This window comes from Notamacropus eugenii, chromosome 2, assembly GCF_028372415.1.
Source record: "Notamacropus eugenii isolate mMacEug1 chromosome 2, mMacEug1.pri_v2, whole genome shotgun sequence".
Classification (NCBI taxonomy): Eukaryota; Metazoa; Chordata; class Mammalia; order Diprotodontia; family Macropodidae; genus Notamacropus; species Notamacropus eugenii.
Window position 1 is genome coordinate 205567121 of NC_092873.1, and position 26713 is coordinate 205593833.

The window sequence follows — 26713 nt, forward strand, 5'->3', positions numbered from 1 at the left end:
ATGCATCCATTTTATGCAAAAGTAATGTTTTTCTTTTAGTACTTGTTTCTTTTATCCAAATATTGAGGATCAGGGTAAGCTATGTGTATCCCCTTTTCCCTAACATGAATCCTTAAAGTCAAGTCACTCACTGCATCTTGGGCGTGCTAGTTATCTTGACTTCTGTCTTGCCATTGGACTTGGATGTCTGTGGAGGAGAGTGAGGCTGATAGCTTAAATCCAATTGCAAATCAAGACATCACCCTTGTGATGTCATTGGTCCCCTTTGAAAATGAAGGATGAATAATAACAATATTATTACCCCATTTTTAGACATGAGAAAACTGATTCTCAGAAATCATGCCTTACCTACGGTCACAAACCCAGTAAAAGGGGCAGAGGTAAGGAAAGAGACTCAGGACTTTAATCTAGGTATTTCACTGTTACTGACCATACCACACTGCCGCTAAGTGCTGTCAAGAAACTAATTTCTTTGTATGTTATTGATATAGGTATTTACTGTAAGATCAGCAGTGACAAACTCCAAGTACCAAAGGCAATTGAGTTAGAAGTCATTTCTAAGACACCAGTGTCTAAAAGATAAAGACTATCAAGAAGATGTGTTGCAACACAGAGCAGTTACACCTCAGTTACAGGCTACTGGAAGGCAGAATACCATCTCATATCTGTTCTCACCAACAATACAGCCACTAGTCTCTCCAACTCTCCTGGGGAGAAATATAGATCTACAATTTATAAATGTGTGTACCATGGTCTCAATTAGGTTAGATAGACAAGAGGGTTATTGATTGGTGGATATGAAAGAGATAGGTAGGAAAGAAGCCACAGGATATTCTACACTATTTTAATTATGCCTTTTATGGATGAATATTCATTTTGTACATCTATACTGTGTCCCACAGATTGTAGACAGTGTTATAGTGCCCAATCTATTTCACAAAGGAACAAACTGGAGAATTTCGCATGGAACAACATTACCAGGTTATTTATAAATGACATTAATGATGGTTCAAAAGCCATGTAACCCAATTCATCATTTTCTTCCTTATTTGTTTATTTATTCTTTGGTCTAGAATTCTAGTTATCAATCAGTATGTACCTTCTTATTTTGCTGTCCAGAAAATTGTCATTTATTTCTTTTCTCTCAGAGCATTTATTGCTCTGATGTTTTCCCCCACATACCTTTAACTCCAAAGGTTCTTTTGTGAGCTGAAAGTTTCCAAGTACCATTTTCGTCCTACGATGAGACAGCAGTTTGGTACTTTTTACAGTTTTGAATGTTGTTTCAGCATGTCCCTAGCTGGACTTGAAACACAGGACTGAGCAGTTTTGGTTTTCCATTCAAAGTCCCATTCACTGGTCACAACACCCATTAGATTACACGGGGGAAAAAGATCGTCTCCCTTAATGGGAAATAAATGCACTTTCCCGGGACAGTTTTCTGAGGGTAAGAAAAGAAGAAGATGTTTTCTTCCCCTAACACATTTCCACGTTCTGATAATTAATGTAGGGGTTTGCTTTCTTTAGGACTTTTCAGCCTCACCATGAAACAATCACTAAACGCACAAGACTAAGCAATGGGAAATTCTCATCCCACTTGGACTAGGTAGCTAACCTGTCTCAAAGAGTTTTTAGGGAAAAAGAAAACATACTACCCCCGTTATCAATTTCCTTAAAACTCTTAAGTGCAGAACAGCAAAGATCCAGGACACTTTCCATCCCAACTTCGTATTTTGGTGGATTTCAAAGGACGGGAGGTGCTCAAGAGTTTGTAAGGTGTCTCTTGGTCGTTTGTTTTTGCACGTCGTCTATTAGAATGTGAGCTCTTTGTGAGCAAGGGACGTGTTTCGTGGTGTCCTCAGAATTTAACACAGTGCCCGGCGCATAGTAAAATCGAATGCTTGTGTGGACAAACCATGATAATGAATATGAAGAGATTCTCACGGCCCCAACTCCTAGAAGTTGGAGCGGGGATATTAGTTAAGGAGAACAGGACCTCGGCGCTAAGGAGCTGGAGCTGGAACACCCCAGGCAGAGGGTAGCTCTCAGCGCTAAGCTGCTCAGCTCTTAACAATACCACTTTGGCCACACGTGACGGGCTCACCCAGAGCCTCCCGCAAACGCTTCCTTTTCCCACCCCACCCCCTGGGGCCTGACCTAGGGCCCCAGCTTAACTGCCCGAGACGGCTGGAGCTTTCTGGGTAGGCTCCGGAGGGCCTGGCCTGTGCTATGGAGCTGAGGGGCGCGATCTCCTGGGCGTGCTGCCTAGCGAGCAGCTTGTATTTCTGTTCTGCCTTTGTCCTCCCAGTCGGGAACTCTGCCCCTGCCGCCCGAATTCAGGACCCTGCGGTGGGTAAGTGCTCGGCCATACCACCCTAGTGGTGGGCTATGGGGAGCTGTAGGGAATGGGAGCGGAGGTGCTGCAGTCTCTAGATACATTACTACATTTATAAAAAAAGCCTTCATCTCTCTTTCTTCAGTTTAGCTGAAGAGGGTGGGGGGAAGCACTTCTGAGTTGTCTAAAGCTTGGGCGGAGAGAGAAGGCAGGAAGGAAAGCCTAAAGGAGGGGGAAGGATAAAAACATATGGGGAGGGTGGGGGGAAGTAAAGGGAAGAGAGGGTGCCCCTGCCTGCCTGCCTGCTTACCCTAAGGGCCGAGGGTGAGACAGTGAGGGGGGCTGCGTCTGCTTTGGGATCCATTCTCCAAAGTCCAGCCCAAGGGAATGTGTCAAACAGAACTGCCTCTGGTAAGAGTGAGCAGTCAACTCCAATCCTTTGTTTTTACTTGGACAACCACCTTCTTTGTTACCTTTGACTGCTTGGAATCGGAGGTGGTCACACTAACCTTACCGGAAAACGAAAGCTAGAGGTCTTTCTTCATTTTATTCTAAAGTTCCACCGGGAAGGAGGAAAAAATTGGTGAAAATGAACACCTCCCTGTGATCTTACTTTGGGCTGGCCACTACGTGGGCCTGCTTTCTTTGCCTCCTACTCTGGATTGCTTTGAATGCTGCGGTTTATTTTGCTATCTTAGGCTAGTGACTGCAAGATCGAGGGGTTTCTCCACCCTACTCACCCACCGAATTCCGGAGCTCTTCCAAAAATGAAAGTTCCCCGGAAGGACTTGGCTTTTTTATGGAAGTAGCTGTCTCTTAAGCGCATGCAACAGTTAAAATGGAAGCAAACACTTCTGTCTCTGAGCAAGTGATTATTCTTCTGTAATGTGTTGGGGCATATACCTGTCCCTGGCTGCCAAGCTCCTGTGACTCAGCTACTCTGTAGTGAAAACAAGTCTGTTTTCCAACTTCAGTGAGTGACAGACATAACAAGAAAGTTGTCTCTGACGATTTCCCAGGTGTTAGCTGCTCCTTTGGTTTCGGGGGTACACTGTCCTATAAAAGTGTATTGAGCAACTGTTGACTGCCAACCATGGTACTAGATAATGGGGGAGAGAACACAGTTCAGATAAATGGGTTTCCCTGCCCTCTGATGTTTCTTTTCTTAGAGGTTGTTGAGGTGACACTCCTCTTTGGAATTTAAAGCCGCAAATTCACAGTATAAAAGAGCTAATGACTCGTTGATTTTAGGGATTTAGTTGAACCATGACTTCTAGTGAACTGTACTCAAAGTCAACGGTTCCTCTTTTGGGGAAAGGAAAAATAAAGTTTACTTAGGTTCATAGAAAGTGAAGGGCAAAGGGGAAAATATAGCTGCAAGGTGTTTGAAAGCCTAAAGTGCTAATGCAGCAGTTGAAGATTTCCATACTATTGTGTATGATTATTATTGAAGGTGAATATTTACAGAAAAAACTAGGGCTTCAGTATTTCTTATTTCTAACTCTGCCACCCCAAGTTCATTTCCTTACTCCCTAGTTCTAGTCTCTCAAGTTTTTATTTTTATTTCTGGTAAATCTGGAGAAATGCTGCCAGACTTTATGTAGATGTGCTTAATTAATTACAATACATATCACTATCATATATTCAGTACCTATATTATGTGTGATTCCCTGAAAGCTATTTATGGATCAAAAACCTATGGTGCATCACAACTACTCAGTGCTGATGGAGCCACATTGATTAGTGATAAGGACATGATCCTAGAGAAATGGGCTGAACACTTCCATAGTGTTCTCAACAGACCATCATCAATCAATGCTGAGGCCATTGACTGTTTAGCTCAGGTTGAAGTCAATCCCTCCTTAGCTGAACTTCCAACAGAAGAAGAGATTTTGAGGGCCATTAGGCTTTTTTCATGTGACAAAGCACCTGGTGCTGATTCTATTCCAGCTGAGATTTACAAGGTAGGGGGACCAATGCTTATACAAAAGCTGACTGAAATTTTCCAGGTTATATGGCAAGAAGAGGTTATCCCCCAGGAGTTCAAGGATGCCTCCATTGTCCAGGGGGATCTCTCTCTTAGTCATTGCTAGCAAAATTCTTGCTAGATTCCTCCTTAATAGGCTGATTCTTCACCTGGAAGATGGGCATATACCTGAGAGCCAGTGTGGCTTCAGAAAGGGACGAGGAACAGTTGATATGGTGTTTGCTGCCCGACAACTCCAGGAGAAATGCCAGGAGCAGAACAGAAGTCTGTACACAACGTTTGTAGATCTGACCAAGGCCTTTGACACCGGTAGTCATGAGGGCTTATGGAAAATCATGTCAAAATTCGGTTGCCTGGAAAAGTTCATCAATATTTTATGTCAATTTCATGATGGCATGTTTACCCAGGCTCTAGATGATGGACAATGCTCTCGTGCCTTCCCAGTCACCAGTGGAGTGAAATAGGGCTGTGTGCTTGCTCCCATGTTTTTTTAGCATGATGTTTTCAGCCATGTTGACAAATGCTTTCAATGAGGCATCAAGGTCAACTACCATACTGATGGTGAGTTCTTCAATTTGAAAAGTCTACAAGCCAAGACCAAAGTGGAGGGAATGTTGGTGCATGATTTTCTGTTTGCCGATGATTGTGCACTCAATGCAGCCTCTGAAGCTGAGATGCAACAAAGTATGGATCAATCCTCTGCTGACTGTTGTAATTTTGGCCTGATAATTAACACCAAGAACACACAGGTGTTCATCAGCCACCACAACACCATCCATACCTGGAACCATTGGTTACAACAAATGGAGAAGTTTTGAATGCTGTGGATAAGTTCACTTACCTTGGTAGTATACTTTCCAGGAATGTACACATTGACAATGAATTTGATGCATGTATTGCCAGAGCTAGCTCTATGTTTGGGAGACTACGAAGAAAAGTTTGGGAGAGAAGAGGTGTTAGATTGACTACCAAACTGAAGGTCTACAGAGCTGTTGTGCTGACCTCATTGTTATATGCTTGTGAAACATGGACAGTCTACCAGTGCCATGCCAGGAAACTGAATTGCTTCCATTTGAACTTAGAAAGATTCTGAGGATCACCTGGCAGGATAAGGTAATAGACAATGAAGTCCTTGTTCAAGTTGAACAGCCACGTATTCAAACTATGCTTCAGAGATTGCAACTCTGAAGGGCTGGTTATTTGAATGCAAAATGTATGCTTGCCAAAAAGACTATTTTATGGAGAACTTGCATGGGGCAGGTGATCACGTGGTGGCCAGAGGAAGTGATACAAGAATATTCTCACAGTGTCTCTTAAGAACTTTGAATTTGACTGTGCAACATGGGAGACACTGGCACAGGACTGCTCAGTATGGCATGCCCACATCAGAAAGGGCAAAGCAGAACTGAGACAGCACAAAGTAAATGCAGGATGTGGAAATTTGGAATATCCTCCCCAAATATTCACATGGCCTCTCTGTGTCCAATCTGTGGTAGAGCATTCCAAACTCTTATTGGTCTGATCAGCCACAGTTGGACACACTGAAATTTCACTTTATCATGGTAAAGTCATTTAGGTCCTCTTCGAAGATGAAGGATGAAAACTAACCACCACCACCCCACCACCATCACCACCATATGTGTCAATCACTGTTCTAGGTTAGAGGTAAACAAAAACTTGACCTCTTGGAATTTATTCCCCTAGGGAGACCAAGAATTCAAAAGTAAGTAAATTTAGGATATTTGTAAAATACATAGTGATTCAGTGCATACTAAATAGGGAAAAAAAATAAAAGGTCTTTTGAAGGAGGTGGCAGGTACACTGAGCTTTGAAGGCAACCAGGAGTCCCACTATTTACTGGAGAGGAGGGAGAACATTCTAGATATAGGGGACAGCCTCTACGGGGGTATGGGGATGGGAGCTGAAATATCATGTTTAATAAATGGCAAGAAAACTAGTTTGGCTAGCAAGCCACCAGTTTATGAGGGGAAGCAACATATAATCAAGCCTGGAAAGGGAGGCTAGGGCCAGATTGTGAAAGGTCAAATTAAAGTTTATGTTTTATGCAAAAAGTAATGAGGGGCAACTGAAGCTAGAGGAGCACTGGGTTAGATCTATGCTTGTCCATAGTCATAAAAGCCAAAAAGTGTCAGGACCAAGGATTCATAGGTTCATAAGTTAGAATCAGAAGTAAACTGAGAAGTCTTTCTAGTGGAACTCCTTCATTTTACAGATGAGGAAACTCTCTTCTTTTGCTCCAGTTCCTGATGCACTGCTCACCAAGGCCAAATTTTCTGCTTACTCAGTGATCTCACTCCCTCCACTGACAGATTATTCCTTTGGTGCTGCCTACAAACATGCCTGGCCTCTCTTATCTTTAAAACAAATCCAAATTAAAAAATAACTCTCACTTGATTCTACATCCACTCAAACTATCATCCTTTACTTAGGTTTTTCACAGTCAATGTTTATGCTTATATTTATTGCTTCTTTTTCTCAACTTATTACAATTAGGGTAGGAAGAAAGATCTTGGGAGAATGCAGAGTTTAGGTGATATTATGGCTTTCCCAAAGTCGCACAGGATTTGAGTTCTAGTTCTCTGACTTGAAATCCAGTACTTTTTCTGTCATAAAAATTAAATTTCAGAACCAAGTCTCCTGACTATGCAGGCAATTGGGTGGCACAGTGAATAAAGTGGGCCTGGAGTCAAGAAGACTCATCTTTGTGAATTCAAATCTGGCCTCAGACACTTTCTAGCTGTGTGACCCTCGGTAAGTCACTTAACCCTGTTTCCTTCAGTTTCCTCATCTGTAAAATGGCAAACCACTGCAGTATCTTTGCCAAGGAAACCCCAGTGGGGTTTTCAAAGAATTGGACAGGACAATAATAATAACAGCTCCTGACTCTAGACCATAAGGCTTTGGAATTTGAGGGGATTAATAGGGAAAGACTTGGATAAGCTCTTGTGTTTCGCCTTCAGAAATTTTTGCTGACTCACTTTTGCTTGCTAAAATAGTCTTGATACTATCTTGCTGTTGGAGCCTTATCTTATATTAATCCTCTCCATAAACTTAATGGATGTAGTAGGAGTGTAGGAAATAGAGACCTTGGAGTCAAGTAGACCAGTATGCAAAGCTTGACTCTAATAACATTTTTCTTTTGGTAATTTTTTTTGTTTGTTTTAAATTTAAATACAAAATAAGAAAAGAAAAAAAAACATTACCATGTACATAGAAGACCATAGGAGAGGATTCAATATAAAACAATAAATTTTAATTTCAAGAAAACCTATGCAATAAATACCACACATTGTTTTCAAAGCTGCTTCCTTATTGGTTTCTGATAACATGTTTACTGTGTAACCAGCACTTAGCTCTGATTCTACTTAAAATATTTGTTGACTGACCTTGGATAAGTCTTTTTAGGAATCAGCCCAGGCAACTCTCTAAAACTAAATTACATATCTTCAAATTTGAATTAGTAAACTGCTGGAGGAAATTCCTCGCTGAAGGCTATCCCTCTCCTTTTATCTGTCTCTCTCTCTTTTTTTCTCCCTTTCTCCCTGCTCCTCTCCCATTCCCCCATCTCTCTCTTCACACTTTTCTTCTCCCTCCATTTTCACATCCCTACTCTGTTAACTTACTATAAATCTTTCAAGCCCAGTTCGGATGTCCTCCCAAAGCCCTCCTTATTTCATCTCCGCAGTCTGTAGTAGTCCATCTCTGCTTTGCAGTACTACTTTTCATGTTGTCAAGCATTATTTTGTGTTTTTGAAGCATGTGGTGTATTTCTGTCAGGGTTAGTTTGGTTGCCACCTAAACTTTGTATTCTCCCAAGATCTTTCTTCCTACCCTAATCTTAATTTTATAGTTTACCAGTTCAGTTTGACAGTTTCCTCTGCTCTTGAATCCCTTGCATATTTTTCTTATTACCGGGCATGCCATTCCTAACCCCAACCCTGAATTATCTGCATCAGTCTCCACTGTTTGTATTTTGGCTGTTAAAAGGACCTGGAGGAAGTTACCAAAACCTTGTTGACTAGATCCACTACTCATTGACCCTGTCTAATCTCAGTTTTTGTGTGCTCACTGTTGCATGGCAATCCTTTTTTTCCTCCCCCAATGCAATTTCTATTTCATTTCCTATAGAGATTGTTCCAAACCCTCTCTTCTGTCTTCTAATCTCCCATCACACCTTTCCTACCTCCCTTTCAGCAGAGGTAGGAAAAACCTACCTCTGAGTAGGTTTTCATAGTTTACTGAGAAAATAAGCCACCATTCTCTGAGTTCCTCTCTAACAATCTCTTTGGCCTCATCCCCCATTTTCTCTTTTTTTACTCCAGTTCCTGATGCACTGCTCATCAAGGCCAACTTTCTGCTTATTCCTTGATCTCACTCTCTCCACTGACAGAGTATTCTTCTGTGCTACCTACAAGCATACCAGGTCTCTTTTATCTTTAAAACAAAACCAAATAAAAAAGAACTCTCACTTGATTCTACCATTCACTCAAACTATCATCCTTTATCTCTCCTTTTCACAGTCAAACTCCTAGGAAAAGATGCTCATACTTCTGGCCTCTTTTCAGCTTATTACAATCTTGTTTCCAGCCTCATTTCTCAACTGAAACTACTTTCTCCAAATTTACCACTGGCCTATTAATTGCTAATTCTGTAGACCTTTCTGCAGTCCATATCCTTCCTTCTTGACCTCTGCTGCTTTTGACAGCCTCTTCATCTGAATACTTTCACCAGTCTGAATGTCACTGTTACTGTTTTCTCTTAGTTTTTCTCTTATTTGTCTAGTCACTTTTCAGACTTCTTTGCTGTATGATCATCCATGTATTTAACTCCAAATTGTGGGTGTATTCCAAGGTTCCATTTTAATCCCTCTTCTCCCCTCCCCCCATTCTTTCTCTTAGTAACTTGAAGTCTGTGCATTTAGTTATCATCTATAAGCAGATGACTCAGATCTCTCCCCCTGCCCCGTGTCTCTCTTTCTCAGTTAATAGTGATTATAAGCAAAAAGCATTCTTTATTCTGTTGAAGCAGCATTGAACTATCCTTTCCTACAACTGTTTCCCTTCCTAAGTCAAAAAGAAGCAAAACCTAGATAATGAGCAACCATTAGATAGCTTTCAAAAAATCTAAATGGAAATTCCTACATTTGGCTTAAAAGCTTCTGCTTTAAAAATTGTATTCACTCTTTGTTAATCTCAAGTGCAGTTTCAGATGAGAAAGGAGGAGAAAGAGTATTCAGTCCAGGCTCTACCATTAACTCAGCACATAACACTGGGCATATGAGTTTTTCTTTCTATATGAGTTTTTCTCTCTGGAAAAATGCAAATAGTCGTGCCTAGAGAATAATTCTAAAGTCATAAATCTTTCAAGGAAACATGATATTAAGGCACAAAGTAGCATTAATATCCTCCCACAAGGGTGTCCCTATGTATTTCATTATGCAAACTAGCTCTTACATGTTCACGCTATCTCTGAGCCAATGAAATGTGTCTCAAGTTGATGAATCCAGTGAGTCAAGTCATTTCTTCCAGCTGTCATTTGTTTCCTCATCTACTCACATGGGAAAAATTGCATTAAACTGTAGGGCACGTGAGCACATTATTGACTCAAAATTTTCCCTGCCATCATGTGGAGAACTGCTTCCAGTTTCTTGGAAAATTGCATAAGTTTGAGCTTAGAGGAAGATGTTTCAACAATATTTCCTTTCAATCCATAGGACAGTTTTGGCATGTGACTGACTTACATCTAGACCCTACATATCATATCACTGAGGACCGTACAAAAGTATGCTCATCATCCAAGGGGGAAAATGCTTCCAACCCTGGTCCTTTTGGAGATTTTCTATGCGATTCTCCATATCAGCTCATTTTATCAGCATTTAATTTCATTAAGAGTTCTGGACAACAAGCATCTTTCATGATATGGACTGGGTAAGTGATCAAGCCAATAGCAGTTAGAATTTATGTAGTGTCTACTTTATGAAAAACCTCAATAGAATAGCAAATGACTTATGAAGATGTATTATAGAAGATATTTCCTCAAGTGCTTTACATTTATTTGATTACTTAACACTAGGTAAAATTGAGATTTTTTAAAAATTATAAGATATTGAAGAAGCTACTCATGTATAAGAGGAGTTTATTTACTATAGACTTTCATATAATTAAAATAATTCATTGTGAAACACTAAAGATTTTACAACTGGAATGCTTTTGAAAAAATGTTTCTTATAGAAAGTACTGAATGTACTTTATCATTGTGTTGATAGAAGTTCTTATGAGAAGTCATGGAATATATGTTTTAGGAATTTTAAAAAAATTTCCTTTTATGGTCTTTCTATATCACTCTTGTCATGAACGTACTGCCTATATATCTAGTACCTAAAAAAAATCAGAAATCAGAAGTTTTAGGATCTCAGAGATGAAAAGGACCTCAGAGGTTACCTAGACTAATCTGGAACTGAATAGGATTGCCCTCTACAATATACCCCCAAAGTGATCATCCATTGTTTGCTCAAAGATCTTCAGAAAAGGGTTCCATTGGCTGCTAAAGTGATTCATATCGCTTTTGAATAGCTCTAGTTTTTAAGGATCTTTTTTAAAAAACAAGTCCTTATCTTCTTATTTGCCACTTATCCCTTTTGATTGCTTAGTTATGCCCTTTGTGATTAATCAAAACAAAGCCAATCCCTCTTTTCAAGTACTTGAAGAAAGCAGTTATTTCTCCCCTAGGTCTTTTCTCTTTCTTCTTCAACTGATCCTTTTAAGTCCACGAAGTTACATCTTTTATCTTATGCCTTTCCCATATACTTGTTTGTTTTTCACATTTAAATGGTTTTCCTTGGTTCCTGTTTCCCAGGTCCCTCTGGATTCACTTCCTTTTTTGATCCTCTGAAAGAATCATTAACAACAACTAATCATTTTCTATACTGCTTTAAGATTATTTCATTTAATTATTATTTTATTTGATTTAATCTTTACAAAAACCTTGTGAAGTAGATGGTATTATTTCCATTTTATAGGTGAGGAAACTTAATGTGGAGGAGAAAGAAGGGCAAAAACAACTCTTGAGTGTGGTAATGAAGTAGTGAAAAATATGGTTGATATCAGTTTATTATTTTTGGAATATTATTTGCAGCAATTTTACTTGTCATGATTTGTAAACATTGTTTATCTAAGGTGATCAGCAAAACTTCTTAGAAAACTTCATTTCCCCTTAATTGCCATCTGTTTTGTTAATTAATGAACATGATCTTCTCTTCAGGGATAGCCCTCCTCATGTTCCAGTAAAGGAACTCTCCACGGATGTAGTAATAAATGTCATTGGAAATATGACGACCACCATCCAAAGCCTCTTTCCCAATTTCCAGGTTTTCCCTGCTTTGGGCAATCATGACTACTGGCCTCAGGTAACTTTTTCTTTCAGAAGCCTTAAAATAATTGTCATTTTTAGGGGATAAAGGTAGTGTTGTTAGGATCTATTATTGATTATTTGATGAGAAAGGGAATAGGGATGGGGTAAACTAAAATAAATGAACTGTTGTTTTTGTATGAAAATGTAGAGTCAATTTCTTGGTTCTTCAGGGATTGATGATCCATTTTGGGTATTACCAAAGCTTCTTTTGTTACTTTTACTCTTATCACCTAATTTTCCTCTTTTGAGTAATTTTATTTATTTTTTATTGTTTCTATGGGGGGAAGGGGGAGGAAGGAAAGGGGATAAATTTAAACTTTTAAGTTTTCACTTTGTCATTAAGGATGGCAGTGAATTTGAACTTTTGGCCAAAGTTAGGTTTGGGAATTATCCAAGGGTTCCAGTTCTTCTATCAAATATAGCTCCCTATTGCTACAGATTGATATGTGTGACTGAATAGGCTGTTGTAACATATGTTTAGAATTATTTCTGAATTCTAGAATGAAATTAAGTTTTGGATGATCTGTAGATACTAAGATTTAGTGTTATGAAGAAGGTTGGGGGAACTATGGGTCAGCAAAAGTAGATGATTGTTCAAGATAAAGCAATACACAATGTCCAAAGATGCATGTTATCTCCCGTATATTTTTTAGTTTGTGATTGAATGTGATATGGGCATTAATCAGTGTCAAAGGCCACATTTTGGCCAATTCCTTTGAAAATATGTATTTATTTATATAAGGCATCTTTGTCTCTTCTGATTTGAGTCAATACCACCAACTTCTTATTAATAATGCTAACTTCTTATAACATTTTGTTCAAAGTAGTGCATATTGCATGCTACCTAATAGTTAAGTTAAATCACCAAGCACTTATTAAATACCAGAGAATACAAGGAAAGGCAAAATTGGTCCCTGCCTTTAAGCTCACAGCCTAATGGGGGAAATGATGTGTGAAATGACTGTATGAGTAAGAAATAGACAGGATCACTTGCAGAGAATTTCAGAGGGAAGGTACTAAGTTATGGAGATCTGGCAAAGGGTTCTTGTAGAAGGTGGGACTTTAGCTGGGACTTGAAGGAAGTAAGGAGGAAAATTTGAGGAGAGACAGAGTTCCTAGTGTGGGACACAGATGGTCAATATGTAGGTAGAGATGTTCTAAAGCATCTGGAGCTCATGAGTCTAAAGCTCAGAAGAGAAGTGAATGCTAGAGATAAAAATTTGGTAGTCATAAGCATAGAGGTAGCAGCTAAAGCTACAGGAACAAGTGATTTTACCAAGGAAATCAAAGAAGATCCACAAGCAAAACCGTAAGAAGCACACAACATAAAGACTCAGGATTGGATAGGGAGCCACTGAAACAGACTGAGACATAACACTTAGTAGGAAGAGAAGCAGCATTATATTGTGTCTTTGGAACTCAAGGAGGAGATAGGATTTTGAGGAATAGGGCCTACCAATGTTCAATAAAGCTTGGATAGAGTGAATATAACCATTCTAAATCACATAAGCTTCATTTACTTTACCATTTAAGATCCCATGTATTCTCTCAGCTCATGAATCTTTTTTGGTAAAAGAGCTTTAATTCCTCAGTTTGAGAACTCAGAAAAGTTATATTAAAAATATTGTTTTCTTTTCTTTTTACATTGTCTTAATCAGCAAACAGACAAATTTTCCTTCTTTATAAGCTAGCCCTCATAACAAAGAATTGAAAAAAAAGAAAAGGAAGAACCAGTTCAAAACTGATCAATATATCAACCATGTCTGTCAGTGTACGCAGAATATCTGTGTTTGTGGGTATGAGGTTGTATTTCTCTCAATTCACGTTGTTGTAGTCATTGTATGTTTCTTGTTTTCTTGTTTCTTTTTACCCTCTGCACCAATTCTTAGAAGTTTTTGTATATTTTCTAAATTGTGAACATTGGTTTATTTTAAAAAAGCATTCAATTTTTATTTATTTTATGTTTTTATGTTACCTTTGTTTCTGAATATACCTCTCTTCCCATATAGCAGAAAATAGAAAAGACAAGAAAAAACAATAAAAATAACCAACATATCACTTTTTTGATGATGATATGTGCAATACTTTGTATTCATAGAGCCCTGCCTCATTTGGCAATATTATTAAAATGACTTTTGTCTTCCCATAATTAGCAGAAATGGAAATTTTTCCATGATGAGCACAGAGACAACTTTTTCCAGAGTTATCTGTAAATAATAATAGTGGATATTAGGCAATGATGACTAAGAAAGATGTTATTGAATTAAAAGCATAATGTCTAATGAAGGCATATAAATATTTACCATAGATACACAAATACACATGCACATATTCATATCTCCACCCATTATAATAGAAGAGGTAGGTATTTTCTTGGCAGCCTTTGAGATTCCTTTTTGCTCCCACCCAAGCAAGCACTCTGTGTTAGGGTCCCTGATTAATCTTTAGGCTTTTCTCACACCCCTGTACTAGTAAAGCTGGATGAACCTAGTTCCTTTCCTTTTTTCTTGGCTGGGGATGTTACACACCCAGAAGGTAATGTGGTGGACTGGAGGGAATGAAGAGATCTTCATTCTGGTTACAGCCTTATTTATTGCAGCAAGTCTTTATTCCCTTATTTATAAAATGAGAGGGTTGATTATATGATATCTAAGTTCCCATTCATCTCTAAAAATTTCTATGATTCAATAATTCTAAATACTATAATATTTTTCAACCTAGAGTCTTGGAATCTCCATTTAATTGCAGTAAATAAGACCTGACCAAGGATGGTTTGGGGTTCTTACGCAGTGGATTGTTATTGAAGTCCTGTTTGACATGTCATTGTATAATATTTTATCAAGTGACTCTGACCTCTGACGTAGAACAAAACAAAATGTAGTAACTAGTTCCGGTTAGAACAAGCTGCTTCCTTATTACTTAACCTGAATGTACACAAGTTGCCATCATATATTTGGCAATCAGGAAAAATCATCTTGAACTAATGTCTTGGGTCACATTGAGCAATGACTAGGATGTTGTATTGGTTTTGGCATGCGGATCTATATCTTGGAGGAGTTTCCATCACTAATATATGGGTGGGCAGTCATGGGGAAAATTTTTGATTTTTAAGCATAATGTCACAAAATGTTAATCTGTTACAATGATTTTCTGATTCTGAAAGTGTCTGTAGAGTTTTAATTTACATCTCCATTCTCTAAAATTAAGGTGTTGCATTTTTAAATTATTTATGCTGCTGTAACAACAGCTGTATTTTCTCCATAAATATAAAAGTAATAACTTGCATTTATCAAGAATTCTTTGAGAAGCTCAAACCATGTTGAAAGATAAAATGAAAGCAGATGTAAAGAGTCTTCAGATTAAGAGACAAGGTTGGAATTCTAATAACAGTAACTAACGTTTAAGTAGTGCTTGCTGTATGTCAGTCACTGTGCTTCGCACTTTGCAGGTGTTTCATTTGGTCCTCACGGTCACCCTGAGGAGTAGATGCTATTATCCCCATTTTACAGATGATTTACACAAGAGTCTGTGATTTCTTCAACATAGGGAATTCCAAGTATGGGAATTTTCTTTCCCAATAGATATCCTTCACAATCTGTCCGAAACTGTGTAGACAAGTCCTAGAAAAATGTATTCTACAGTGTTCATCTGTGGCAATGTGACAGTGGAAGGAGCACTGACTATAGGGTCAGAAGACCCACCTCAGTTCAAACCTTTTACCTAATGCTTGCTACTTGTATGATATTGGGCAGGTAATTTAGTTTCCCTGAGTCTCAGCTTCCTCATTTGGAAAAATGAGAGGTTTGGACTAGGTTGCCTCTGAGGTCCCTTATAGCTTTAGATCTTTTGATCTTGGGGCACATGAAAGATATGTGACTTGCTCTGCATCACATAGTTAATATGCATCAAGGATTAATAATTAAACCCAGATCTTTCTGACTTCAAGTCTAGCACTCTATTCACTCTATCCATACTACTTCGGATAAAGACCATGAAAGGGGATATGTTGTGGGGAAATCACAGGAACTAAGGGAATCAAATTGGCATCTGTAATTATATTAAATTTTCAGAAGATTTCGTGTTCTTATGGTCATAAGAATATGATCATTATGTTTAGGCTATTTATTTTTAAAATAGTTCTATCATCATTCTTTTTCATTCATGTACCTTACTCAAAATTTAAATTGTGTCTTATGTTCTATTTGGTCAGGACCAACTGCCTGTATCCACCAGCAAAGTATATGAAGCTGTAGCGAACTTCTGGAAACCATGGTTAACTGAGGAAGCCATCCATACTTTGAGAATAGGTAAATTTCAGGAGTTATAGATGCCTTCTTTGCCATACTTTGAAAACATGGGGTTTAGATTTGCATTTGATTGGGCATGCCATACCAGTCCCAGAGAGCTCTAGCACCCTGTTTTACTGGAATCTGTGAGTTGTTAACCTGGCTTTAGTACTGCTGCTATGAACCAGTTTATGTTGTAGGCAGTTCTGTCCCTTGCCTTCTTCCCTCCCTTCCTGAATGACTGTCTGGAGAAAAATTAGCATGTGACACCTGAAACAAAAATTGACATATGGATTTGAATATGAATAAAAAATAGCTCTGAAACCATTGCAGTAGCCAAGTTAATTAAAAAGTGTGAACATGTGCAAGTGCCAACTCTAACCAATTAGCCACTACTTTGCAAGACTAACCACCATGTAAAATTTAAATGACTGAGCTTTTCCAATGTAGAATGGAATGGTGAGATGTTACATTTTTTAAAATGGCATACAGGAAATATATTACTATGTCTGTAAGGAAGAATATAAACACATAGATGGTATACCATCATGCTCAATCTGATAGATGCCCTAAAAAGTAGGTGATTAGGTAGAAACTTTTGTTTAATCTGGTCAGTTAGAGTCTATTTAAATGGCCTACTGACTAAACACTGAAAAACAATAGATGAACTCTTTAACCTAACAACAACTCCTGGAGAGAGAAAAACTTGCAGAAATTTCAAATCCAGACAAACTGATAACTAAATAATGTCCTTAAGAAAACCTTAAATTGAGAACTAATGGATATGGTCTGGTCAGTCAACAAGCATACATTTCAAAGTACTTTGTGTCAGACGCTGTGCTAAATTAAGGGGATAAAATGAGGAGAAAATAAACAAGGTCCCTTTTCTATAAGAGCTCACATTCTAACAGGGGAGACAACATGCAAGTAACTGTGTACATTCAAGATATATAAAGTGTAAAAGGAAGGGTAGTCTTCGAGGGAAGAGATTGTCGATGGAGAGTCAAGAAAAGTCTCCTGCAGAAGGCAGCATATAAAGACTTGTATCTTAAAAGAATTTAGGGAAGCTAGGAATCTGAGACAAGGAGGGCAAGCCTTTTAAACGTGAATGAGGAGCCATCAGGACTTGTCCAGGGAGTTGAGAGATGGAATGCTCTATTTGAGGAGTAGCAGGTAGGTGGCATAGAGGTTAGAGTTCTGGCATAGAGTCACAAAAATTCATTTTTGTTAGTTCATATATGATCCTAGATATTAGCTGTGTGATGTTAAGCAAGTCACTTACCCCTGTTTGCCTCAGTTTCCCCATCTGTAAAATGAGCTGAAGAAGGAAAACACTCCGGTGTCTTTGAGAGGAAAACTCCACATGGGATCACAAAGAGTTGGACACAGCTGAAATGACTCATCAGCAACAAAAAAAGCCACCGTAGGTGGATCATGGAGTGTGTGTGGGGGGGAGGAAAGTATAAAAACAAAACTAGAAAGATAGAAAGAGGTCAGCTTGTGAAGGGTTTTAAATGTAAAACATGAGTTTATGTTTGGTCCTGGAGGTTATAGGGAGCCACTGACCTTGACTGAGTAGAGGGGGGACATTGTCAGACCTATGTTTTAAGAAAACCACTCTGGCAGCTGAGTGGAGGTTGATTGGAGTAGGGAGAGATCTTATGAAGGGGAACCAATTAGAAAACTATTGCAATGGTCTAGGTCAGACTATTGTATCAGTAAGCACCCCAACATACACAAGGGGGCTGCTATCACAGGTTCTTAGATCTGCATTCATAAAAGGAAAGACAACGTTTGCCGGGTTAACAATCACTTTAATCAAGCACATCTATCATTCCTTTAATCAAGCACATATATCATTTACCTAGTTCAAATACAGAGAAATTAAAAGTCAACAGACATGGCTTCCTCTGCCTGAATTCAATAGAGAGTTGGACCACTGTCTGACCGTAGTGGCCAGAGAGGGAAGCACTGACATCTGGGTTTTCAAAGCCGGGGGCTCCTTAAAGGGTCCTCATCTGGCCAAATAAACACTTCCAGTTAGTAAGCCCCCAGATCAAATCCACACCTCAGAGTCTTTTAGAGCCAGAGGGCATCACATCCCTAGAGAACCAGTGCCTCATTAACAAAAGGCATAGACCTGCCTACCAGTCTTCACATCTTCCCGAGACCAACAATGGGTGGGAAAGATCATCCTTAATCACATTCAAATGAGGCATTATACTTCTTGATTATACTAAAACAAAAACAACAAGAGTCTGTTTTACTTGCCAGTGCAGATGTGTTGGGGGGGGGGGGTGTCTATAAAAGTGGTGGTTGTATGAGTAGAGAAAAGGGAGATAGGAGCACTGCAAAGGTAAAGACTGCAGCTTTGACAACAGATTGTGGGGGGGGGTGTGAATGAAGAAGCAGCTTGGCATAGGGCATATAGCAGGACTTGAGTGAGGCACAAATGAATTTAAACTTTTTCTTCTAACACCTACTAGTTGAGTGACCCTAGAGAAGCCACTTATTCTCTCAGTCAGAATTTCTTTATTTCAAAATCATAAGTGGCAAGAACACCTACATCAGAGAATTGTTGTGAAAATAAAGTGAGAAATTCTATATATATGCATACACAGATGCATGTATGTGTATATATATGCATATACATGCTATAATATACATATATGTGTGAATATATGCATTATGCGTATACATAAAAACATACATACATACACACATAATATTAATACTGTTCTCTGCACATAGGCTCAAGTCTGCCAAAAACAGCCCCAAAGGTAGCCCAGAAATCCTTCTAGACCAATGTTGCTTGATTATTCTTTACATTTATAGGTTCATAAGCTTTAGATCAGGAAGTGAACTTAGAGGAAACTATGACCCAGGAAAATGAATTGACTTGCCCAAGGTCTCACACAGTCAGTAAACAACAAAGGACAAGAGTCCAGGTCCTCTGACTCCAGAGTTGGTGTTCTTTGCTCTGTACCATGCTACCTACATACCTATTTCAGTGTGACTCCTCCCACCCTTCCACTCCTCAGTACCTTGTCATTCTCTGTTCACTATGTGGCTGAGTTTTAAAAAAAACAAAACCTACAATGGCTAAGTTTGGGTTCTTTTTATCCAGCTGTTAAACAAAGTAATTAACCGTTTCCAGACAAGTGTTATATAGCCAGCTTTTGAGTTACGTGGTATGGTGTAATAGGACCAGTGGGCAACTAGGTGGTACAGTGGATAGAGCACTGGATCTGAAGTCAGGAAGACCTGAATTCAAATCCAGCCTCAGACTTACTAGCTGTGTGACCCTGGGCAGGTCACTTAACTCTGTTTACCTCAGTTTCCTCATCTGTAACATAAGCTGGAGGAGGAAATGACAAATTACTCCATTGCTGAGAAAAGCCCAAAAAGGGACATGAAAAGTCAGACACAACTGAAAAGTGACTAAACAAACAAATAGGATCAGAATTTCTCTGATATATCTTTCCTCCCACCTACAACATTTTGGGAGGCCTTACCTGAAAGAAAACAAAGCTGCTTCAGGATCTGATTGATCTTAGTTCCTTGACTCAGCTTTCTGGTTATCGTGGAATATGAAAATAACAGCCACATGTAAGCTGATCCTCTCAGACATGGTGGGTGCCTAAGGCCATAAGAATCACTATGCCCTGACTCCCTACTACCACAAACATTTTCAGATGGAGATGAGAAGGGGTTGTGTACTACAGTATTACAGTATCCTTGTTGCATAATCTTGCTGTTTTAGGGAAGAGTAAACTTCCTTTTTTAAATGTTCGGTGGCTTCCAAGTGCCTCACTTTATCTCAACATTGAACCTGAACTGAGGGTTCTGGCCTTAGAGCCATGCCTCCAACATTTATAACAATGGTTTGTGGTTGCTGTGGTTCAGTTATGTTTGACTCTTCACGATCCAGTTAGCCATGGCACATCATGCTCTTCTGTCCTCCACTGTCTCTCAAAGTCTAAGTTCAAGTTCCTTGCTTCTGTTTTTCTCCTCCTCTGCTGTCCCTCTTTTTCTTTTGCCTTCAATCTTTTTTAATATCAGAGTATTTTCTAGTGAGTCCTGACTTCTCATGTGACCAAAGTATTTAAGTTTCAACTTCAATATTTGACCTTCCAATGAATGGCCTGAATTAATTTCTTTAAATGTTGACTTATTTGATCTCCTTGCTATTAAAGGGACTCTCAAAAGTCTTCTCCTGCTTCTCAGTTTAAAAATGTTGATTCTGTAATGCTCAGGTCTCCTTTAGTCTGACATCTATACATTGCTACTGGAAAAAAATCATAGCTTTGACTAGATAGCCTTTGTTTGCAAGGTGGTGTTTCTGTTTTTTAGTGTGCTATCCAAATTTACCATCACCTTCCTTCCAAGGAGCAAGCATCTTTTAGTTTCAAGGCTGCAGTCACCATCTGCAGGGATCTTTGAGTACAAAAATACAAAATTTGACATTGCTTCCCTTTCTTTGCTCTCTTTTTGCCAGGAAGTGATGGGACTAGTTGCCCAATCTTAGTTTTTTTAATGTTTAACTTAAGGCCAGCTTTTAGACTCTCCTCATTTACCCTCATCAAGAGGCTTCTTAATTCCTCTTCACTTTCTGCCATCAGAGTGGTACTGTCTGCATATCTGAGATTGTTGATATTTCTCTTAGCATCCTTAATTACAACTTTTGATTTATCCAGTTTGACATTTTGCATGATGTGTTCTGCATATAAATTAAATAAATAAGGTGACAATATACAGCCATACTATACTCCTTTTCCAATCTTAAATCAATGAGTTGTTCCATCTTCAGTTCTAACTGTTACTTCTTAGTCCTCATACAGGTTCTTTAAGAGACAAGTAAGATGATCTGGTGTACCAATCACTTTGACGACTTGCCACATTGTGACCCATGCAGTGTGAAACTCCCTTACTTTCTCCATAATTCAGCAAATGTTAACAGTTTGGTCTCTAATTCCTCTGCCTTTCAGAAAGCTAACTTGTTCTTTTCATAATACTTGGTTCACATATTGCTGAAGCCTAGCTTGCAGAATCTTAAGCATAATCTTGCTTATGTGTGAAATGAGCACCATTGTTTGGTAATTTGAACATTCCTTAGCAGTTTACTTCTTTCACATTGGAATATAAACTTATATTTTCTGATTTAGTTACCACCATTGTGTTTTTCAAATTTGCTGGCATATTGAGTGAAGCACTTTAACAGCATGAGTTTTAGGATTTTAAATAGCTCACCTGGGATTCCATTACTTCCATTAGCCTTATTGTTAGCAGCACTTCCTAAGGCCCACTTGACTTCATTTTTCAGGACGTCTGGCTTTAGTTCAGTAACCCTACCATTCTGGTTATCGATGATATTAAGCTCATTCTTGTATAGTTCTTTTGTATAGTCTTGCTCCCTCTTCTTAATCTCTGTTAAATCTCTACCATTTTTTTGTCTTTTAGCATGTCCATTTTTAGGCTAAGTTTGAACTCAGAAATGAGTCTTCTTGACTCCAGGACTGCCACTTATCCACCATGTCACCTAGCTGCCCATGATGAGGGTAGAGTCACATTTCTGTGTTATTTGCTTAGATATAGGTGTGCTCAATATCTTCCATCCCACACTCCTCGGTGAAAGTAGTTATAGTCCTATGAGGTCATGGAAGTCAACTTTTCAAAAATACATTTCAGTAGAGTGTTCACACTCATTCTTCTTCACTTCAATTACCCCTGTAGCAAAAAAAGAAATCCTGTGGTCACACTAATTGTATCCATTAATGTAGTGGAAAGAGTGCTGAATTTGTAGTTAGAAAACCGAGTTTGGATCTCATCTGGGCTCTTTGTGTGAATTTTGTCTAGTCACAATCTCTTGGAGACTGTTTCTTCATCTATACAATGAAGAGGTTGAAATAGATTGACTCAATAGTCTGTTTCAGCTCTAAATCCTGTAATGCTATAAGATAAAAAAAAGGAGGGGGAGGAGAGGAAGAGAAAGAGGAGGTCAGGGATAAATATTCTCTGTATTTCCACAATTTTCACCATTGGAGAGTTTCTTTTTTAATATTCTACTTCTCCTATTTTATGATATCTTCTGTTTTGTATCCTTATTTCACATTATATCCCTCTTTACTCTAAGATCCCTTGACATCCTCTAATCTGTCCTTCCTATCTCTGATGAATAGGTGGTCTTTCTCTTTGTCAAGATGATTGCCCCTTTAATTGCCTTCTCTCTACTTTTCAAATCCTTCATACTAATTGATTCCTTTTCTGTTGTCTTCAAACATGCCTAATTCTTCTCCATCCTTTCCTTTCTGGGTTTTTGTGACCCTATTGTCATTTTTTACTTATCTGATTACTCTTTTTCAGTCTTCTTTGCAGGCTGATCATCCATTTCCTAACTGTGAGTATTCCCTTAGGCTGTGCTCTGAGTCCTTTTTGCTCTGTTCTCTCTTAGTTACCTCAGAAGCTTTTTGAATTTTGTTATTTTTATGCAGATGCCTCAAAACTTCTATCTTTCCCCAGTCTGTCTCTTAAACTTCTGTTCCTCATTACCAACTGCTTAGTGGACATTTCAAATTGGGTATTGATTAACCAGATCAAATTCAACAGGCCCCAAATAAAACTCCTTATCTTTCCTCTCAAACTAACTCTACTTTCATACTTTTATATTTTTTGAAGTTATCATCTTTTTAATTATCCTGGTTTTATTTTAGTTTTATCCTGGACTCTTTACTCATCATCACCAACATATCTAATCATTTGTCAAATCTTGCTGTTTTTACCTTTACAGCATCTCAATTCCAATTCCTTCTGTCTATTCCCCAGCTACCATTTTAGTTTAGGCCCTCATCACCTATCTCTGAGACTGGTGGTGTCAAACTCAAACACAGTTTTAACAACTGTAAAATGTGTTTAAAATAATGACCATCTCCCAGGGTTGTGAGAATAACATGAGAAAATATTGTAAACCATTTTGTAAACCTTAAAGCACCATATAAATGCAAGCTTTTATTGTTAAATCTAGAGCCCCAACCAGAATTCAGTAATTTCAAATCTTGAACTAGATTTGTGATTTTATTGGCCTGGTGAACTCCCAGTGAGGAGATACCATCTACCAATGCAGGTCAGCACCTGACCTGCTCCTTTTAGTCTTGAGAGTTCTATTTAATTCATTTTAGAGATTACAAAAATGAGTCTAATTTGGAATACCAGTATGATATGTAAGTATCCCTATCTTGTATCCTCCTAATGGCAATCCATGATTGTGCTTGATGGACAAATAGAGGGATCAAGTCTCCCTTTCTGACTGGAGATGCTGAATCTCAGTTAAGGATTTGCCTTTGTGTACTTGTGTGTGCATGTATTTTCCTATAATGTGTATTGAATTTGTCTTCACAGGTGGCTTTTATTCACAGACTGTTCCATCGCATCTGAGCCGTCAGTCCCTCAGGATTATCAGTCTAAACACAAACTTGTACTATGGCCCCAACGCTGTCACTCTTAACAAGACTGACCCAGCAAATCAGTTTGAGTGGCTGGAGAACACGCTAAATAGCTCTCGGCAAAATAAAGAAAAGGTTAGAGACCATGTTGTCTTAAAGCCCTCAGGAGTTATCAAGGGACTTAAGCAACTGGGCTGTTGGGTGAAGAGTTAGGTAGAAAAGAAAGGGAAGCTTGGGGATAGGATTTGGATCCCAGATCTGCTGGGCACACCTTAAGGACACAACATAGAGAAATGGGTCTGAATAACTGGGGCAGAAACAATAAAAGGGAAAGAAAGGAGAGCCTATACAGGGTGGAGGAAAAGTTTTACTACCTCCCGTTGTGGGATTTTCCCTTCTCAAATGGCAGGTGCTAATGATAATGATTAATTAAGCATGTTCAGGAGAGGATTTTTTGAAAGAATAGCTATAACAAGGAGGTAGCATGGAAGGGAAAAGGTTACAAAGTATCACAGTGTCTCTGTATTCCTAGGAGCCATAGCTAAAGGATAGAATGAAATCTAACATGAAGTACTAGAATTTTTCATTATATTGGCAGTAACTACTTTAGACAGCATGTGTAGCTCTGACAATCCTATTATATATAATAAGAACTTTTAACTTATTTTGGATCATAGACACCAGACTGATTTTAAAAATTATTTTCGTTGAGAGCTTTCACACAAACTGAATGTTAGAGAGGAAAGAAAGCTGTCTCTAGAGTAAGACAGTCTAAGTTTCAAGCTTGCCTCTGGTGCTTACCACCTTCGAGAAACCTTGGGCAGGTCATTCTGTGCACAAGTTTCCTCTAGTCTAAAATGAATGGACTGAACCAGATTGCCTCTGAGGTCCCTCCCAATTTTAGCTTTATGATTCTGTGATCCTATGAAGAATTCACAGTACTACATGCTTAGACATCTATGTAATTCAAATGGGAAAAAAGCTTAAAATAGTATTTATGTAATTATTCAAGGATAAGTTCATGGAAATGGCTTATTATCTCATTCCCTTTTTCCTTCCTAAAATGTGGTTATAGTAAATGGGATCTGAGATATTTTAAATGACTTTCTAATTAGATGGTTTACAATGAATGCAACTTTTTCAGTATGTCTCAAATACAAAACACAATACCATTGGTTGGTGGTCTTAACACATAAGATTGATAAGACAGATCTAGATTATAACTCAGAAATGTGTTAATATGCCTTAGTGTATTTGTTTTTTTCAGGTGTATGTGATAGCACATGTACCAGTGGGATATCTACCATGCTCAAGAAATACAACTGCTATGAGAGAATATTACAATGAGAAACTGATTGATATTTTCCACAAGTACAGTGATATTATTGTAGGACAATTTTATGGACACACTCACAGGGATAGCATTATGGTCCTTTCCGATAGAAAAGGTAATGTTGGTTGGTGTGTTTGCAATTTGATGCTTCAACATAGTGTCTGCATAAACAGCTAGCTTGATACAGAAGATTACAAAATTAATTAATTAAAGGCTATACATACAGAAGGTACAATGATTCAGATCCCCAAAATCCACATTCTTCTTCTACATTTTGAGTTTTACCCTAGAACTAGAAATTATCCTATCCACTCTAACATGCTGTGAGAGTGTGATTTTAAGCTTGTACACAGTACTTTTCCTTGGCAGTATAGGTGCAACCTTCCTTGATTGGCCTCAGTGAGAGAACCTCTTAAACTCCAGTTGTTAATCTTGTTTTAGAATAAATATTATCCTTGAATTTAGAGATAATCTGCTGGTAGTTATTTCCATTGTTCCTTGCTTGACTAATTTTAAAGCTCAAGGAACTTAGAGGGCAAAACTTATTTTATCGGTTGTTTATGATTTAATATATTTAGCTTTCGATTATCAATGGTTAATCTACAATTTTTCACTTAAGTAGTTCCTGATATTGTTACCTGTTTCACTTCAATCAAACCTTTCTTGATACAAAATAAGATCTTGCTTAATCTAGCCTAGGAGGAGCAGGAAATAAAAACATATTATGGCAAATACTTTATACCTACTCAAGGGAAGATGTACTATACCCACAATTTTGTTTTGAGAAGCCAACTCTGCACCCAGCTACTGCTTTGTATTAGTCCAAGGGGTGATGCTGTTCTCCTTGGCAGTGGCATGAAGAACTTTGAAGAGGGGTAGGAAAGGAAAATATGGCAACTTTGTAGGTCTTTTTGAATCATATCATCAGACTGCATGACCAATCACATTCTAAAGTACTGGGAATTCCCAGAACAGCTGACATATCCATATTATGTATAAAAACAAAAATCTACTCTTAATGCAATTATGATATAAATTCTTTACATTTTAATTATGAGTATATCTGCTTCCCTCCATTTTGAGGATGTGATAACTGAATCAACATGTGCATTGGTTTCCAGTCTCATAATAATTTGTCATATACGCACACATACACATACATATGTACAAAATTATATAGGTATATATGTATAGATATAATATAAACATGTATTAGCAATTAACAAAACAGCCTATATATATACATGCATATATATTTTCATAGAAATTGGAAGATATTTCTCTTGTAGAAAAATAAAGTATTATTCTCTCCTTTTCAACAAGTCCTTTATTTAATTTGTATCAACTCTATCTGTTGTATTTTCCTGCTAATTAAGAAACTTGAGGAAAATGATGTCTCTCTAGGATATTGTGATTTGTTTTTCCTCAAGAAGAGATTAAAATAATAAAAAATGCTTACTACTCTATGACATTTGAATAAAATTCTTAATGTTTATCTATTGGGATTAGATTAAGGAAGAGAGGTAGGATAAACTACATGCACTTTCAAAATATTTGTTTAATATAGTTTGCATTGTATATGTGTGTTTTAACTAGGAAATCCAGTCAGTTCCTTGTTTGTGGCTCCTGCTGTGACACCAGTGAAGAATGTTCTAGAAAAACAAACCAACAATCCTGGAGTCAGACTCTTTCAGTATGATCTTCATGATTATCGATTGCTGGTAAGTTGACATTGTTCAAATAGGGACATGAATATATGTTTTGGTAAGTTTCTTATGGTTTAAAAAAATTCCGAACTTGTGGTTTCATTGGTGTCAGGAACTATTGTTGGTGAATCTCATTCAACAATTATCTGTAATTTATAGTGTTAGTTGCCAGGGGCACTGAGAGATTAAGTGACTT

The 26713-nt window shown here is 38.1% G+C and overlaps 1 protein-coding gene across 1 annotated transcript in view; it reads left to right on the forward strand.

Annotated features, from left to right (window-relative positions):
• The first annotated feature begins 2050 nt into the window (after positions 1-2050).
• The window catches only part of SMPDL3A (sphingomyelin phosphodiesterase acid like 3A), a 29185-nt gene continuing 4522 nt past the window's right edge, over positions 2051-26713 (forward strand). Inside the window, exons 1-7 of the mRNA XM_072643190.1 lie at positions 2051-2353; positions 10057-10270; positions 11604-11748; positions 15964-16060; positions 23435-23613; positions 24746-24926; positions 26408-26532. Coding sequence (XP_072499291.1) covers positions 2230-2353; positions 10057-10270; positions 11604-11748; positions 15964-16060; positions 23435-23613; positions 24746-24926; positions 26408-26532 — 1065 coding nt within the window. The 5' untranslated portion in view covers positions 2051-2229. The remainder of the gene's footprint in view (positions 2354-10056; positions 10271-11603; positions 11749-15963; positions 16061-23434; positions 23614-24745; positions 24927-26407; positions 26533-26713) is intronic.